Source organism: Etheostoma cragini, chromosome 17, assembly GCF_013103735.1.
Source record: "Etheostoma cragini isolate CJK2018 chromosome 17, CSU_Ecrag_1.0, whole genome shotgun sequence".
Taxonomy (NCBI): domain Eukaryota; kingdom Metazoa; phylum Chordata; class Actinopteri; order Perciformes; family Percidae; genus Etheostoma; species Etheostoma cragini.
This window is the reverse complement of record NC_048423.1, coordinates 8008572-8027864: the sequence shown is the minus strand read 5'-3', so window position 1 is coordinate 8027864 and position 19293 is coordinate 8008572. Positions and strand designations below refer to the sequence as shown.

The window sequence follows — 19293 nt, the reverse complement described above, 5'->3', positions numbered from 1 at the left end:
CTAAATACATTTTCTCAGCAAAGTAAGTTATATAAGAGATGCTTACACACTTCTTTAGAAGCACCATCGTTTTTCCACGTTTCTATCTTCCAAAAATAAGATGCCCTCAACTGCAAGATGTGCTGTAAGGATTGCAGTCTTTCTCACAGATTAGAAAAGCAATTTGTGGCACACGCGGGAGGGGGGGGCATGTTTGTGACGTCACCACGCAATCATTTGCATAAAGCTTAGTGGTTGTGTTAGGAAGGTAGATAGAAAGAAATAGAAATCTTTAGCCAAATACTCACACATTCAACACAGTAATTTATTTAACTTATAATTATTACTAAGGTAGCCTATCTTCGAAGTAAAAAAAAGAATTCTACAAAGAAATACACTATAGAATTCTCAAAGATGGGTGGCGTGGGGTCGGGCCAGCTCAGCTGCATCTTTGTCCAATCGTGTCCCGCTGTCTCTCCTACCTACACCGGCCCCGCACCCTGTCCCTTCTCCCCTTTCTGTCCGTGCATGTGTAGTTCCGCCGCACATGAGGAGAGAGGGAAGTGCAGGGACTGCTCCTCTGCTCCTCACAAAACAGATTCAGAGAGAGGTGACTGTTTTGGCGGCCACAGGAGAAAATACCTTACGTGCTTGCTGGACAATTCTGATTTGTCGCTAGTCGCTTTTGTGAAAAAAGTTGCGAAGGGGATCTGAAAAGTCGCTAAGTTGGCAACACTGTTTTCATAGTTTTTCCTGTTTTCTTATACTGATGGAGGGAGACAGTTGAGAAATGTGGTATCAGACAAGCCACTGTTTCTATATTTCTCCACAGTCAGTATATTCTGCTACCACTCCTAACAGTATATTCCACACTTACAAAACAGCTAAAAGCAACAAGGAGAGTTATTTCATATGTTGCTTTATATCTGCTGTAAGTGACATGGAAGCTTTTATGAGCCAGTTGCTCCCCAACTGAACGTTTAATTTGAAATGTTGTATTATACTACAGATAAATTAGCAAGAAAAACAGACTTTACCTCATTTACCTAATCTTTTCACTGGACTGTATACATGTCTCTTTTGTGTTGCCCCTGTTGTCTTGTTCCTAATGAGACAGCCCGGCTTGGGCAGCTCTGTTCTTTGTCTTGGATGGAAAAAACCCTGCCAGAGACGGAGAGCCCCGCGCCTGGAGGACTGGTGAAATAAGCCGTTCTGTGATAGTGCCTTCAAAGAGAAATGGCACATCACATCCCATAGATAACAGCAGGGCACTGGTGAATGTGCTGATAGAAGATGTGAAGTCCATGTGCGTGCATGTGTGTGTGGAGAGAGACAGCAAACAAAGTGCTGCTTTTGTTTTTCAGATTAGGCTAATGGACTTGGCACTGAACAAATCCTTAAGAGGGGTAGGTAATGCTTCACGGGCCGTTTGGGATGGAGCATGGAGAGAAAATGCATGTGCTTTAGGGTGCATTGCAGTAAATACAGTATACTGCTAAAGAACGCTGAAACAATTAGTAATCAAAAAATAATTGGCAAAGAATTGTGATAACCAATTAATCATGTCAAAATGTCAAAATGACACATTAATAGCTTTTTCAGATTTTATAAACAGGGTATGAAATTTGCACCCGCCAGATGCGGGTAAATTTTTGGCAAATCATAAAATTGGCAGGCCATCTGCCATTTTTAGTAAGGTTGGCTTGTGATTGGATAGAGCTACACATGTGAAAAGTTGCTTGCAACTGCTTTGACATTCTAAGTTCACTGAATTCTAAACAATAACTATGAATACAAAAACAGTACACACCCACATGTCACTGTATCAACTTTACCAGCTACATTGCGTGTCAATTTCAAAGACTTATTTTAAAGGGATAAGTGTGTGTTGCAGACAAGTGGTGGCAATCGGAGCAGGAAAGAAATTAACAGTAAATCTGTCAGGTGGTAGTTAGTCTGCAGTATATCCACGACTTTCCACTTCTGGGATTGTTCAGGTGCCACCAGAAATTCCGCCGGATGTCTTTTATTTTGGCTGGATGTCCATTACCTCTCCGAATTCTTTGTGTTGGCATTTCAAACTCCAGTGGATTGGTGAGGACTATGGTTAACCTTTTCTCAAATCTCTGCAGGGTGACAGCTAGCTAGACTATCTGTCCAATCTGAGTTTTCGGTTGCACGGCTAAAACAACTTTTGAATGTACACATGTTCCACCCATACAAGTTCCTTCCTGAGGCTACTTTGCAGAGGTGCCGTTGTTTCATGTGGTGCACAGCGCTGTCCAAGACAACTGTGATTGGTTTCAAGAAATGCTAATAAACGACAGCAGTTTTTTTTCCCATCCCTGAATGATGTGTGGACTCGCCTGACAATGGTCTGTCAATCAGGACTAGGTAGCAGTTAATGCACACGGTAAGTTTCTGTTTGTCCACAAATAAATGCTGCAGCTCCTTAACACCCAAGTAAAGTTCCTATATGTTGCTTCCCAACGTAGGCCGGCACGTTAATGTATGTGGGTGCACGTGTACTGTACCCTCCCACACCCTGACCCCTCCCAATAAAAATAGGGCCCCAACAGAAAATATATCCTGTAACCTGGATTCCCCATCACATTACCTCCTTGACATTCCGGGTGCACCATAGAAATTTGACAGCTTGTATTAAAATTGTACACATCGGAGTTTGGAGGTGTGAACAAGTGTACATGTGTGCTCCCTCTGTAGGTATATCAATGTATGCATGCATGTGTGTGGATGGGTTTATTCCTGCCGTTTCTGTGTGGATGTGTGTTAAGGGAGGTAGGCATCAGAGCTTGGGCACAGCTGCACGCCCTGGGGAGAGGGCAGAGGGATTAGCTGTTAGAGCGCCATCACTCTCAGATGAACTGTCTCTGTTTCTTTCTGAGGGAGGGAGGGAGGGGGGGATGAGGTAAACAAGAAGACGAGTAGCCAGGGAAGAGAGGGGTATGGCCGGTAGAGAAAGAGGGGAAATAGAGAGAGCTGAAAAGACTGACTGAAGACATAGAAGTGTGAGTGAGGTGTGAGCTGGGGAGAGATAGAGGAGGTGTGAAGGAGGAGTGTTTCGGTCTCAAACACTCTGGAGACTGCTGTAGGAGAGGTTTTCGGGGCCAGTATGCCTGTCACCTGTGAGGGCTGGTTGTCGGTTGGACAAACAGCTTCAGAAACCCCCATCCTCAACACTTTTCCGTTGAAATTGTGAGGGCTTTCAAAAACCGAGAATCTGACATTCTGATTCATGCCTACTTTTACGCACTGGTTGGCCTAGTACTGTCAGGTGAGAAAGTTGGATGGGTTTCAACATCTCCCGTAAGCTTTCTTTTTTATTATTTACACAATTAAGATTATTAACAATTATGTCACCTTGTGTGTACTGATGAATGTAACACTGAATGTCTTTAAGGAGAGACTGTGCAGTATTTTTTAATTATCCCCCCATATTTGAATATTTATTGCTTAGGGTTACACCAGTCAGAAAATGTCACGATTTGATTCAAATTTGATTTTTGATTATAAAGCGATTCCTAATTAAAACGTAAGTCACAGTATGTAAATGTAGTTCCCATGTGGTACTATACACGCCATTACAAAAAAAAGACACTTTTTCAATATATATTAATCGATTTTTGGAATTTTAAGAATCTGTAGAGTTTTGTTTTTGCACACCTCTATTTAACGGCCTGTTTTTCACTACCCCTTTGAGTATTGCTTTTGAACAGCTATACACATTTTACCTTGTGATGTGGTCCAGTGACACATTGTACAAACTTTTTAAGCATACCTCAACCCTTATTAGTCATGCATAAATATGTGGCTTACTGGTTGACTGGTTTAGTTGCTTACTAACAAGTGATTTGACCCATTTGCTAATGGCTCACTGGTTAACTCACAAGTCAGTTTTCTGAATACAGAGCTGAGGCAGCTGTTGTCAGACAATGACGTGTTCATACGCTCGAGCAGGCTTATGCATAAAGTACACAGTACACACAAACGGAAATTTGCAAGCACACAGAGATCACAGAAGTAGAGAGACCACGACCAACTGACAGATGTAATCAACAAAAAGGCTTAACAAGGGCTCGCCACTCTTAGCTTCATCCATCCATTCCTCCAAACTCGCCCCCTCCATCTACAACATCATGCAATTTGAAGAAATGCCTTTGTGAGTTTTGTAATGTTCTTTAGGCGAGAATGAATCAATACCAGTGAGAGCCCAGCACAATTCAAAATGAGTTTCTCTACCCTAAGAAACAGCGAGAGCCAGTGTTGGGCTGTTATCAGGTAGGGGAATGCTTCTGTCTAGTAATACATGGGATACCCCTTTGTAATTAAGAAAACTTCATACCTTAGTCTGGAAATTAAACTTCCACAGTGCTAAATAATATTTTGGAAGTGCTTCTAATCAAAGAACTGAATTACAAAAAATAACAGCCATTTAATATGAATGAACTTGCTGAATCACCCAACATTTTCAACCCTGGCTGCTTGGTGACCCAGTCTGCACTGGCTTTGAGATGTCTTCAATGTTATAATGTGTGCCTTCATATCCACACTGCTATTTGTCTCTGCTGGCAGTCACTGCTGACTGAACCCCGCACCCTCTTCCGTTTCCCACAGCTCTGTCCGGAAGGCTCTTTACATCCTTCTCTGTTGTGCTCTTTCCATTCCTCTTCTCCTCTTTTTCCTCTCTTCGTCAAAAGACTCCACAGTGCAAGTAAGTAATGGAAAACCAGAGAAAAAGAGAAATTGAGAGTTCCACGGTCAGATTTAGAAACCCCTTTTATCGAGTTTGGGATCCTCCTTAAGCCTCTCCTGGCTCGGTGTCGCCATGGCAACTGTTAAATGCAACAGCGCACGACAACAAAAGCTTTTTGTTCTTTACCAACAGCAATAACAGTGGTTTATGCTCACTGTGTTGTCTGCTGACCTTGTTGTGACCGCAGCTGTGTCTCACCTGATTTCTCAATTATTTAACATCAGTGGTTTTACTGTGGCTTTTACAACTGTCTGAAAACTGGCAAAAGCACAGTATGCAAACAGTTAAAGTTTGCTGGTTTATTTTTAGTCCATACTTAAATCACACAAAGTCACATAAGCACTGGCTGTTAATTGTTCTCCTCAAAAAAATCTGCATAACAGAAATGGATGTATGAGTTGCTAATAATGCTTTGGTCATGATGCACGGAATTTAACATACAATCTATTGTCTGAGAATTAACAAAGATCACACTATTCCCACACTAATTCCCCATAGTAAAGCATCCAGCAAGAGACTTCTTGTCACGTGATGTAAATTCCTGTCAAATTCCTTCCATGATTGATGTGCAGGCTGATTGTGTTTATTCACAATAAATGCGTACAGCAAGCTGTGGTGGGTGAGGACAGTCTAGATTTCAGTTTTAGATTTCAGAGCCGTGGCCCTGGTTGTTAAAATTAAAAGAACTTAATCCTGTGAGGGATATTGTATGTGTATATATTTGCTCAATGTTTTGGTTGTATCTCGTTGATGTCCTTTCATGAGCACACTGAAACAAATCCCTAGCAACTTGCACGAGTTGTAAGGCAATGAAGTTTTGAACCTTGAATCTTAAATTACAATTTAATTAACTTAAAAGAAGGGAGTCTGCATCTGCGTCAGTGTCGCTTTGGTTCTCAGGTGGTGTTTATTTGAATCAGATCACGTATTGTGATGTTGGGAGTACATCCACAGTGAAGCCAAGCCAGATGGCTTACCCCTGCTTCCGCCACGGGATGAAGCATGAAAGCTTGCTTGAGAATAAAATAGGTAAATGAAATGAAAAATGAACTGTGTAATCCCAGGCAGAAGAGATAACTGCAGTCTCTCCCAAAAAAGACCCTGTGTTTAGACGCTTCCGCTGGCTCTCAGCTTGATGATGCACTTAACAGCAGGATCTGGCTTCCTCTGAAATTGATATTATCTGACAGATCGCCACAGAACCGTGTCTGTGTTTTGAAATGTAGCAGTTTGCCAATTTAGCAACTGTTGCCGGAAAACCAGGTTTTCATCCTGGAGACATGTTGTATTAAGCAGTATTTCTTTTGTAATTCACTGATGCGTTTCATGGTCTACTGTTAGTGTTAAATTGCATGTTTCAACAAACACTGGCTTCTAGAAATTACATTTACATACTACTTATTTTTAAGTTACATTTTTACCAGTTACATTTAGACGGATAAGTGCGGAGTGGTTTATGTGTTTGAAAGCACGGGGGAGACAGGTTTGGTTAGTTTTAGGTGACAAAAGCACTTTAAGGCCCAGGAAAGATCAGTCAGTCAATCATGTGTCCCATGCTGTCCCTTAACGGTGCCGTAAATACCTACAAATACAGCCATTAAAGTTTAAATTAAGTTAATAAGTTAAATAATGCTTTGATCACTACAAGCTGATATTGTATTGCAAAAGTGGAAATTGCAGGTAAACTAATTAAATCATTGATCACATTACTGATGTGTTCAGTATCAGCATTTTGCAATGTTTCCAACAGTGGGATTTCCGTCAGGCTTCAGCAGGGGTTCCGTAATGTTACAGCTCCCTTGTTCATAGTTTTATGGGTTTTTTTCAAAGCTGTCTGGTAGCTTTGGACAAGGACAACTCTATCAGTGGGGATCTTGAAGCAGCAACAGAGAAACAGCGCAGGGGTGTAGGGTGGTATGCCGACAGGGAGGACCATGTTAAATGCTCCCCTTTTTAGATTCCAGTTCAGGGATGACAGCAGCGTAATGCGAGCCCCAAGGCAACATCACCTGAACCAGATGGAACAGTAGCAGTGGGGAAGAGAATTCAAAAGGAATAAGTAAGGAGAGGCAAGGCAGAGGAGGATGAAAGATGAGAGACAGGAGAAGTCTTAGAAAATCGCATAGTTACAAAAGAGCAAAGCTGTCAAACCACAGGGGATTGTGAGATGTTAAGCAAAGTAAACTGTCGCAGGAGAGGAGTTGAAGCAGGAGTGGATGAGTATACAAATGTGTGCAAGTGAATGCTTACATGTGTACACCTAAAATAAATGCCTAAAGGCATGCATGAGATCCACATTCCCAGAGGCTTCGGTGACAGCGATGGCGCCGGTGCAGTTTCCCCTATCACATTATTACATAACTCAAGAAATCCTCTCCTAGCTGCTGTAGTGAAACTGTGACATATATCAGGTTTCAATGTAGGAACAAAAATGTTCCTGTCTTCTCTTCTGTAATACTACATTTCTCTGTCCTTTTCCTCTCACAGCTACAGAGCAGAGGAGCCAGACAGATGGGATTTGGTATTAATAACTCAATTTCTGTTTCAGATAGACAAATGTGGTTTTTATTTGATGATATGCCGTGCTCCTTTGGGATGGAGTAAAAGATGCCTGTCTGCTTGCTACTTATCTTGTCAGAGACATTTTGGTCTTTTTCTGAGCCAGTTACTTTGTCTAATTCTACAAGCACACTTTAATTATTAATGATTTTGATTAATGAGACAATTTTAATATTGAAAAACTTTCAGGGTACTTCTTACCTCATCCTCTCCTCTTTCCAACACAACATCCATTCCCCACATCATTGACTTTAATGAGAAGCCGGCAGTGGTAATATATGCTCCATCATTTTTCCAAAACAGCTGCTTCCCTTAGCAACACACATCCCAAGACATTATTGCTGATTGACCAACATCCACCGTACAAACAACAGCGCTGTAATGGCCCATTAAAAGAAAAGGCTGCATGCCACTGGGCCAGATTTCACAATCCTATTCCAATCCTATCACATTCCCCAGGATAGTTGGGGTTGTACAACTATCTACAACTTATTTTGTGCCACCATAAGGCTGAACACAGAATGATGTTGTTGCTGGCATTTTTTTCCTTTCTCAGGCGACAGCATGAGCATTAGATAGTGATTTAATTGAAGTTGATAAATGCTTCCTGCTAACCGACTAACTCACTAACTAGTAATTCCTTAGCAGCTGTGTTGAGAACCTTGACAGGAACATGGCTTCCATTCACAGCTGCTTCCTGGGAGTGCTCAAATATGTCTGTCAATGTTGTTAATCATATCAGCGTTTTTGAAAAGCTCTGTTCTCTATCAAATCTTCATGACTGACATTTTGCATTGGAAAGGACCACTTCAATATGAAAGGTCACCTGGAACAGAGTGGAAATTATGGATTTTTAAAGGTATCATTGATCAAGGCCCCAGTTTAGAGTGGCCTGTGTGTGTGTGTGTGTGTGTGTGTGTGTGTTAATTTAGTTTTACTTGTATGTGTACAGGTTGTGGAACTTGTATGTGCAGAAGCTGGTGTGTCAGTTGCTTTCTTCACAGTCAGAGGGTTTCTCCTGCCCTGTGGTCAGTGACAGTACACACGCAACATGACAACCTCCAGCTGTGAGGGTGTGAGCCTGCTAATGAGATACCCTCTCAATCTGTGTGTGTGTGTGACAACCTGGACATTTTACAAAGCTCAACGTTTTGGAAAATGAGCTTGTTTGTTTTCTTGCTGAGAATTAAATGAGAAGATTGATACGACTCTAATCCCCTAAATAAGAAGCAGTAGCTAGTTAACTAAGCTTGACATAAAGACTGGAAAGTGGAGTGATAGCTAGCCTGGCTCTGTCTAAATGTAACAAATCTGCCTTCCAACAGCAGAGAGTGCAGGATGTTATTTACCCTAAATAATCCGGTCAAATCAAACTCTCAAGCAAGAACTCTTTCAAAGCTTTGAATAAAAACATTTAAATATATCTGCTTTTAAAAACATTATGTGATCATACTGTTAAAATAGTCTCCGCTCACACGAATGTCTTCTCCTACACATTAAATATATTGCAGGCAGAGTGAAAATGAATTTCTCTGGGTGATTTGACATGATTAATATGAGTAGGTAGAAAATGAAGGGAGGGAGGGGGCATGTGGGCAGTATGGTGGGATACAGCAGAGAGGACGTGAGGATGATGTGATGATGTCTAGGAGGCAGCTGGGAAAAGGGGCAGCTGAGGAAGCAGAGAGGAGAGAGGATAGCTGAGTCTTCACCCACTTGTGTCATGAATAAATCACTGCTGAGATCTCCTTGTCATCTAGCCCAGCATGGAACAGTATGCTTTCATAGTTTTAGCTTATCCCAGATGGCCTAGTTTACCCACAGACAATATGCCAAGTCATAAATGACCAAATGGGGACTCTTTATAATTCTTTATGAGTGCTTTATCCATCATCAATTACCCCGACAAATTAAACTCAAACACTTATAAAGTATGCTGTAAAAATTTAACAATAGCCTCTTTCTGACCAAGTAGTTCCAGGAATGTAGTTATAGGAACAGTCCACTTTTAAACAGTTCCACTCTCAGAACCACTCTCCCTAAAACCGGTTCGGCTATTTGCATTCATACAGGCCAAGGAACTGATCTCTTGTTATCATAACACAGCCATCTAACCACCACTATGCGGATCCTGCCCTGAAATAGGAGCTGAAAGCTTTACAGGAACTGTGGCCAGAGGAATTTAATAATCCCCATATTGGTCCAGTCGGAACACGAGAAAAAAGGGTTCTAGGAATGTTATGTTCTAGGAACGGCTAAAATCCCTCCGGTCGGAAAACTGCATATGAGGACGTCGCCACTAAATATTACTGAATATTACCTGCATGAACAGCATTAAAACTGTTAAAAGGGAGATAGATGAACCTGACAAAGTAATTCATTATAAATGTAGTTATAAATAAGCCAAGAAATTGCCAAAGTATGTATAATACTGTTGGGGACTTTTTTTTATAGTACATACACCTAAATCCTCTAACATTAAACACAAAATGCCATTCTAAAAAGCACTGCCCTCTTTAATACAGTCGCAGAGGAAACTATTATATAAAAACGAGTGGGAAGACAAGAACAGCGCCAAAAAAGAGAAATTGAGTAACATTTACTAAATGATAAAGACTTGTCCGCTCCATACAATACCGCACACCCATACAGACAGTAATGGAGTTGTAAGGGAACAAGGAGAAACCATTTCCTCCCTCAGTGTCATTAAACAATGGAGACATCCTCCCTGCTGGCCAAGACAGACAGGGAGTGAGCGGTTCTGGAAAGACCTACGTTTCAGTGTGGCTGTGATTGATAATGTTATTCATCATGGCTTGCATGTGCGAGTCTGAATGTTTCTTTATTACAGCGTCATGCAAAAGGCACAGAAACAAAGATGGAGACAGAACGTACAATTTGCATCTGTTGTAATTAACACCATACTGGATTTACAAGAGTCCGAATGTAATATAAACCGGTACCCCAGGATCACTAACTTGTGACCACAGCTCAACAATCTCCTTTTGTCAATCTGCCGTAAGGTAACGTGTAGAGTTTGTCAAGCCAAAAACAAGTGCAATAGCAAACAAACAAATCTTTTTTGATTGGTTTCAAGAAATTCCAATAAACCAGAGAATGTTTTTCTCCCATCCGGGAACGCTGTGTGGGCTAGCCAGACCCTCCCCGCAGCGCTGTGGAGGAAGGTCTGGCGAAGCAACACTACCCATAAACCTTCCCCACAGAATACAAGATGAAGTAAAAATTTGGCATTACATGTTGCTCTTTTAATTTTTGACCGGCCTCACTCTCTCCTTTTCCTTCTCTTTTGAGCTTTTTGGAAGCATAGAGGTGTCAGCGCTGTGGTCAAAGCTTGTTTATTATTTTTTTTACATTTTCAAAACACAAGAGAGGCATACATTGATGATGTGAGTTGAAGACATGTTTCTGCGTGCATCTGTTTTTTTCTTCTTTTTATTTTGTAGTGCAATAGTTTACTAGGCATAATTAAACTAGCTGACATGCCTTCAAATTGATATCGGACAGTCTGACACAGATTGCAACCCTTTATTATACCCGTCTCACACAGTGTGACATGTCGTAAACTTGTAGGATTATTTTTAGACCTATCGTCTAAATGCGCCTTTACCCAGCTGTGCTCAGTCAGTGAACTTGTCTTGGACTTGACTTACTGTGCTTGACTACATCCCTGTATGTAAGACATGAAGTTTGAGGCATCTTTCTGGGCAACTGGCTACTGAAGCGTCTCCAGGGTTCCCCTTGTGCCCTACTTGAGTCATCCAGATGGCAAAGACATGTTAAAAATGTATTACCCAAAGAAGCATGGCTAGAAAGACATTTCAAGCTGCATATTTCAATTATCCACACATCATCTAGCAGGTGATCTCTGAGAAGTGTCATCCTGCATATTACTATATGCTACAAGGCTGCACTGCTGGAATTTAATCAAATCTGTGTATAAAATTCTTAATCTGGTATTTAATTCAATAACATCAACACGATTAGCATCGTTTTAATAACAGATCTCAGTCTGTGCTAAAATGTCCAATAAATTCCAGAGAAAATATTATTTCCTAACTGAAACTGGCAGCTAATGGTCTGCTGTACCAGCCGAGTCACAGTGTGAATTGGTTAATGACAACATTAGTATTGACCCAACATATGTCTGTGACTGAGTAATGTGCTGAGAGCTGAAGGGATCTGGCTGACTGTGGGGTAGACAGAAGCAAATTAAGTTAACGTGACTTCTGCTCCACTTTTAAAATCAGCACCTAACAGGGTTTATACTCAAGAGCAGTTTCACCATTTGATAAATCACAGCAAACAATAGCGGGAAAAGCCAGAGTCATTTGAAGCCAAAGCAGAGAGTTGCTCTCTCAGATGAAATCCCCATTTCCAACTTTGTAGTTAAATTAGCCCACTGTGTTTCATGTGAAATTCTGAAGGGATTTCCTCCACTGTCAACGGGTTTGAGATTGGAGAGGAGGAATGATCTATGTTCTACAGTAAGGCTTTACCTTATTATTCCATCTATAATACCAACTAATTGGAGCTGTCAAGCTGGTATAATCTGTATTTGAGTGTGTCATTCAAAAAGGTACTGCACAACCTCAACATTTCTAAGAGAGATGATAAGAGAGAGAGAGAGTGTGTGTGTGTGTGTTTGTGTGTGTGTGTGTGTGTGTGGAGGGAGAAGGAATGAAAACAGAATCATGCAGCTTGTGAGTGAAAAGGACAAACCCAACCGTAGTTTGTATGTGACAGAAAATGTAATGAAATAGATTGGTAATCCTCCTCTACTTTTTCTTACTGTCTTTGAACACTTCAAGGCTTCAATTCCTCAGAAGGCTTCAATTTCTCTGCATAAGAAATAGAGTTATGATGACAGCCTGGTGCTCCAAGGCCCTAGCAGTAGAATAGTTGTGTGATGCTGGCGACGTCTTTAAGTAGAATTAGTTTGAAAGGATCTATTTTAACCAACATATTCAATTCATGTACTTCATGACACTGTACTAACTTTTTTTCGATCCATCCATCCATCCCTCCTCCTATGTTTATCTGTCAAACCAAAGTGAAACCTTCCACCTTCGGGCGTTTACACTCTCTGGCTCAGTGCAATAAAATATTATCCATTATCTGACTTCCTTTTCGCCTCACAATTGCTGCCTCCACACTGTAAGTCTCTCTCTCTCACACACAAACACTTTCTCTCTCTTTCTTTCTTTCTTTCTTTCTTTCTTTCTCTCACTGCTTTCTCTCTTACTTCTTCTTCAATTTCCTCCCTCATTGTCAGCCTCCTTGTTTTCTCGCAGCTGCATCAGTGTGAAGGGAAAGAACTGTGAAAACCTGAAGGAGGATAGAGTTTTGACTGAAGCCTAGTAACACATACACAAACACACACACGTACACACATACACACATACACATCAAAGCTCCCGTCACTCTCTGCCTCCCGACAATCACTGGGCAGCCTAGGAAAGAGACAGAGAGAGTGAGGTAGAAAGACAATGTGAGGGAGTAAGAGATTGGAGACAGAATATAAAAAAGACCGATTACTGTTGAAATGCTCTAAGTTTTTCTGAGCATCACTATGTGCATACTCATATGTGCTTCACAAAGCTGGTGTGGAAATGTGTGCATTAATATGCAGAGTCCCATGTTTATTTCCTCTTTAGGCCCAGCCAGCATCCACTCAGCCCAGCATTTGGCATCTGAAACCTGCCTGCAAGCACACTATAACTAGACAAGGCCCCTGTGTGTGTGTGTGTGTGTGTGTAAAGAGAGAATGTCTGTCCATCTGGGCTGCAAATTGGCATTTCTACCATTTCTGTTGTTCCATTACCGTATGCTGGTTCTAGAGTACAGCAGATAGCACTAACACTGACACAGGTCAGACTGAGAGAATAGTGTTTCCTGCTTTTCACGAGGAAAGACCTCTCTCTGTCTTTGTCTCTCTATCTTTCTGTGTCCCTGTGTCAGACGCTCACCTTCTCTGTCTGGGTCATCCAGTGATACTTTATCATCTGTTCCCTTCCAAAACATTCATCAGCTTATGTGTCTGCAACAGCATATGGCGGCATGAGACAAAGCTTAGCAAACTGAGACAGTAAGTTTAGCAAACACTGTCTTAGTGTGTTTATATGAGTTTACAGATGCTCTTTGGGGAAGCATAACAGTGTCTTAATGGGAAATATTACAGTTATAAGCACAGAGTCATTACCAGACTGCATCTATATCCTTTTTTTGAATTGAAAAAAATATATATATATGTTTTCCCAGCTGAGGCCAAAATGGGCTTAAGCGAACAGTACTATGAACCCCTTTTTATCTGCGTTAGCTTAAAAACGGATTAAAATGACTGGCAGCACTGCCCTAAAGTAGATAAATATGCCAGACACAGAAGTGTCTGACACATTTTTTTATCCAGCTGTAAGCTTGTATAGAAAACAAACAGTGAAAGACACGAGGCATCAGGTGTGCACTAAGATGGCCTACTCTGAATTAGTAACTTATAAACAAAACTTTGATTCCAGGGGGTTTGAAAACATCTGGAATGGAGTCTGTGAAATGCCAGTAGCTAGACACTTATTTTTGTCTTTCTTTGTGATTGTCTATTCGTGGCTCCTGTGTGCCTGAACACTCCTGTCCTTGTTTCCATGGAGACCAAAAAAGGTGTGGAAAATCCCGAAGCCCTTCTGTGGCCACTGGCTTTGTCATACGTGCTGCCAGCCGCCACCACTTACCTCCTTATAACCCTTCACAGCCAGATGCTTTGCAAAGGTACAATTTCTTAAAATTGCCAATTAGACAGAACAGGTGGTTGTCCTAGTTCTAGACCACATCCAGTGCCCTTACTCATATTGTTAAAATGTCAAATTCTATGCTTTAACTCACACAAATGAACACATTCACAATTTGTCACTTTCAAACAACTTCAAACATGCTGCCATGAGACATAAAGTCACCATGACTATTAGTCCAAATTATCCCAGTAGAAATTCCCACCAGCAGGCTCAGTGCTCCTGCTGTACACTCACCCCTCATTTTGATCTCAATTATTCCAGTAACACACCCTTGCCATACCTCCTGTTGTTTTCATAGACAATGGCATTGGTCCGCTCTATTGTCTGTGTTGTTGTGTCCTGCATGTCAGTACAGAGAGGCTCATTTGTTGATCTCCTAACCAGATTATCTCTTGCCTGATTAACTGCCTGGAACCCCTGCTGCCACTTGTATCGGAACTGGGTTGGGCGGGGCTTGATGCACACACTCACTGTCCTGGCCTTAGTAGGTTCCAGGTCTTTGATTCTTTCCCCTTTTTGCAACTAATGAACTTGAGGACAATGTCAGAGATGGTGAGGATTAACTGAATATGCAAGGAGTTGAAAGGGTGAGTTTCAATGCACGTGGAACTGAATGGTCATGTGATTCTGTTTAAAGACCTACTTATTGTACAACTGCCAACAGTGTTGCTGATGCTAGGCTAACAGGACTGTGGTTGTGCTAATTAAACTACACTGGTAACCTATTTATCTTCTAGTTGGGTAAGCTAGTGTGGATACAAATAAAGGTGAGGTCAATTTATGCAGTCACGTTTGTCACTACCTTAAAAGCTAATGAGGCTGAACACCATTGTTCAACCTCAATCTATCAATCAATCCCTATCTAGTTTTCCAAGATGTGTATTTTTGTAAGATAGTTCTCAATCTTAAAAAGTCATAGTCACTCTTACTTTTTCACTATCACTTTTTACCATCCTAGCATCATGGTTCTAGAGATGGCACTGTTTGTCAGTTGGTCAATTGGTCTGTCCACCAGTTTGGTCCAGACTGAATATCTCAACAGCTACTGGATGGATGCCATTAAAGTTTGTGCAGACATTAATGTTTCCCTAAGGATGAATCCTACTGACTTTGATGACCCTCTGACTTTTCATCTTGTGCCAGAGATCACATTTGTTGGTGAAATATCTCAACAACTGTTGGATGGACTGCCATGAATATTTGGTTCAGGCATTTTGTTCCCCTCAATGTGACTTGTAATCACTTTAGTGATCATCTGACTTCATCGAGCACCACCATCAGGTCAACATTTTTATTTGTCCATTATTTTGGTTTATGGCTAGATATTTACCAAACTAATGACAATCCCATTAGCTTCAACTGCACTTTGTGTTTAGTGCTAATTGGCAAATGTTAGCATGCTAACAGACTTAAGTATAATAATGAACATGGTAAATATTATACATTCTAAACATCAGCTTGATAGTGATTTCAGCGTGAGCGTGTGAGCATGAAGATGTTAGCTTAAACTCAAATCACACAGAGCATAGCTGTAGACTATCAGTCTTTTTTAATACAAAGATGTCTTCAAAGACATACTTCACCATCTTCCGAAGTGTTAAGTCTGATTGAAGTCCAATTTTTTTAAGCCAATTTCCCCATTTTTACGTTATATTAACCATTAAGATAAAGACTACCTTTTTCTGACCCATCACCTTTTCATTCTGGCCCTTGGCTGAGTTATCATGACAGGTTGAACTCTAAGGATAAGAAGGTGAGGACACAATATGAAGGTATGGAGGGAAGCGAGCCACAGTGGGGTTTTTCTGAGACAGAAAGATGTGCATGGCCGGACACATTTTGCCTGCAAGAGCTGAAGTTGGGGTGACAGCCATCGTGTAGGGACTTGGGACAATGGGCTGAGGGAGAATTTAGTAAATGTCCGTGTGTGGCCTCTGCAGCAATACTCCCAATGCTATACAATCACTCAGGCCGTCCACTGGAGTGACATTTCAGAAAATTTCCATTGATGTCGGACTGGGGCCCCAGCTGTCAAGATGGAGCAGCAGGGAGGGGTCGGATGGGGTGAAATGAGAGAGAGAGAGAGAGAGAGAGAGAGAAAGAAAGCAAGACAAGGATGCTGCTTATCGGACTTGCCAAGATCTTGTAGCTTTATAGCTTATGGGGGACAACATTTATATGTTCTCTCTCTCCCTTTCTTACGCTGTCTCCGTGCGTTATTGCTTTTAGTAATAGAGAAAATGATAGCTTTTCTATGTAATGTTGGCAGACTTATAAGGCTTATCTAGCAGAATGTCAGTGGTTTTGTTTTCTGTGCAACATAAGATGAGATAAATAATGCTCCAGCCCAGCTCCACATTTATGAAACTGTGTCGGTGCATCTGATAGATAGGTTTCTGGTCAGTGTTTGTGTTTGAGCACTCAAAGTGGTTGTTCCAGTATTTAAAAAAAAAAAGGTTTATTGTTTGACGTTTTTCTTAAGTGTTTCACGTATTTAGGTAACAATTTCAAACAATTGTATGTAATATTTTAATAAACAAGAATCTTTCTTTTTTACATACACGCTTGGTAGATGGGATAGGATGGAATTGTTGAGGAACAGTCATCAACTTTGTAATGCAGTTATGAGAGGACTTGACATTTACACCACCTATATCATTCCCAACCCCGTGCCTTGGATCCAAAGCATCCAGTGAGTGTGTATGTGTTTGCATGGTGACCATTGCTAAGGTGTGAGTAAGATGAGGTTATTGGATGTGTGTCACTCAGACTTTGTTTGTATGTGCAGTAGGTCTGCTTGCACATGTAGTTTACAGAGTTTGCGGCTCAGCTCTCACAAACACAATTAGTTGATTCCAATTAAAACTTCAACAAACTCTATCTGTAACCTTTACATGTTCTCCAATTTCCAGATGCCATATCAGACGGCATCTTGACCTTTTGGCAACACTAATAGGAGAAATGGAATGAGCTAAGCGTAGTAATGCGTGCTGCGTTTCCATCACATAGAGTTGGTTGGACAAACCAGCTGTCTGGATGGCTAGAACCTTTGGCCGACACTCGGTCTCTTCGTTCTTTAAACGTCCTTGCTGTTTCTGTTACTGGCTAGAGGTTACTACTCAAAAACTTAGGCTTCATTCCAGTTGGCTGGGCTTATTTCACTTTCCACTATACGTGTGTATAACTTAATAGGGTACTTGTCCAGGAAGTATCTCTGGTCACAGAGAGCCTTTGGAAATGTTTGAAAACTGTCTGAATGAAATTTGTCTACATTGAACTGGGAGGCAGACTTGTCACATCAAATTCTGTCTACTGGACTGTTCCCAGAGTGTAACAGAGCAATGTAATTGATAGCACTGAGAAATAACATACATAACCTGTTAACAGAAACATATTGATCATATCTAGTAAGGGACTGTTTATCACGGGTGACGTTTTTTTAAGTAGCCTCGTTGGAATGGGGCTAAGAGACTGGTAGATGACTTTGACATTAATTGTTGAAGGTCCATAGGATAGAACCAGTCTAATTACATGTCAGGCATATGATGTGTGTGTGTGTGTGTGTGCGTGTGCGTGTGCCCTGCACAGTAACACAAGACCTTGGGGTTCTCTGGGTCCGGCAGCACTTTCCAGGTGGTTGGTTTGTGCGTTTGTGCATGTGTGTGTGTATTACTTTGATATGGGGCTTGCATATTGTGTGGGAGTGAGCGAGGCTCCCTGGGCGCAGTGCTTCTTGGCACATCTCTATGTTCCAATCATGACAGGGAAAGTTGACACTGGGGAGGATATTCCACTGCCCAGCTATGGGAGAGTAATAAGGCTGCACAAACATACAGTTCTGCAATTCCAGTAACCGACTGCATAGAAATACAGGGCTTCACACACTGCTGCACTCTGCTACTTCAACACAGAAACTCCTGCACAGTACATACTTGTACAGTACGCAAAACCACACACACACACACACACACACACACACACACAAACACACACACACACACACACACACACACACACACACACACACACACACACACACACAAACCCCACCCCAGAACTGCAAACTAATAATGAACACTCCAATTGCTGAGCGGACAGTGATTGGCACAGAGAACGCATTACACTAGCACATTCAGGCATATGGCATGTGGACCCACTGATGGGCACACACATATGGTGCTGGTGGCTTCTGCTGCTTTGCATGTGAGGAAGGCACTGTGCTTGCCTTTGATCACACTCCAAATCACAGAGCACAGCACACAAAGTACAGCCTCAAAATCCCAACTGTTTGGGTTGCATTATTTTTTAAATAATTTTAAATGCAATGCCTCTTCCCTTCAGTTTTTGTGATTTTGCAATCACAGGATTTATTAAAAAAATCAACAACTATAGTGCAGTTTTTCACAATGCAGTATTTTGTACAAATGTATTTCATAACTTGGCTTTTTCTTTTTTGTAATGCACAGTTGTCTTGTCGAAAAGGAAGTCTATTTGTTGAGAATCAACACATTAATGAACACACCATGCAGCAATTTCTGTTGAAATTTGTACTCAAGTCACACTAGTCTTGATATTGTTAAATCATTTTTTTTTATAAACACCCGTCCATCTATCTATTTTGACATGACAAACGAGTTCTAAAATAAAAAAATGGGATTCTCATTAGCTATTCCAATCAATAACTAGTTTTCCTGGGGTCTATATACATGTATTTGCTAAAATAATATAATCTGATAACCATACTGAAAATGATTCTCAACAATACTAACGACAAACACTGAGACAAAACAACACAATAAGTCAGACATGTATCTATTACAACAAACAACTCCCCTATGATGATAACTGGGAATCATAACCGGAAATGATGGAGGAGACTTCAGACATGACAAGTCCAATGAATTTAGATTACATGCAGCTTTATTCAATTATTAAACCAGGAAGACAACCATGGGTACACACAAGTGTGTGCCCAAAGTGAGTCAATAAACATCAGAATAACTCCTCTTTTATACTTTTCTTCTTGTCCTCACACATGTCAGTTTATCTATTTCTGTGGTACAGTGTTACCTTCAAACTACTCCTTATTTGTAAGACACTTCTAATAGATTGACACATTCTGATCAATTCTCAACTGTGTGATCGGGTTACCTCAAACTAAGCCTTCTGTGGCAGATC

The 19293-nt window shown here is 41.1% G+C and overlaps 1 protein-coding gene and 1 long non-coding RNA gene across 3 annotated transcripts in view; both read left to right on the top strand.

Annotated features, from left to right (window-relative positions):
- ank3a (ankyrin 3a) overlaps window positions 1-19293 on the top strand; it is a 124912-nt gene that overhangs the window by 4491 nt on the left and 101128 nt on the right. Inside the window, exon 1 of one of the 2 annotated variants that reach the window (XM_034898723.1) lies at window positions 14577-14702. The exons of the other annotated variant lie outside the window; for it this stretch is intronic. Coding sequence (XP_034754614.1) covers window positions 14685-14702 — 18 coding nt within the window. The 5' untranslated portion in view covers window positions 14577-14684. Of the gene's footprint in view, window positions 1-14576; window positions 14703-19293 lie in introns of those variants that run through there. 2 annotated transcript variants of the gene reach the window in all.
- LOC117960671 lies at window positions 393-14338 on the top strand. The gene is made up of 3 exons (XR_004660201.1): window positions 393-499; window positions 6032-6038; window positions 14324-14338. It is a non-coding gene; the product is annotated as an uncharacterized LOC117960671 (long non-coding RNA).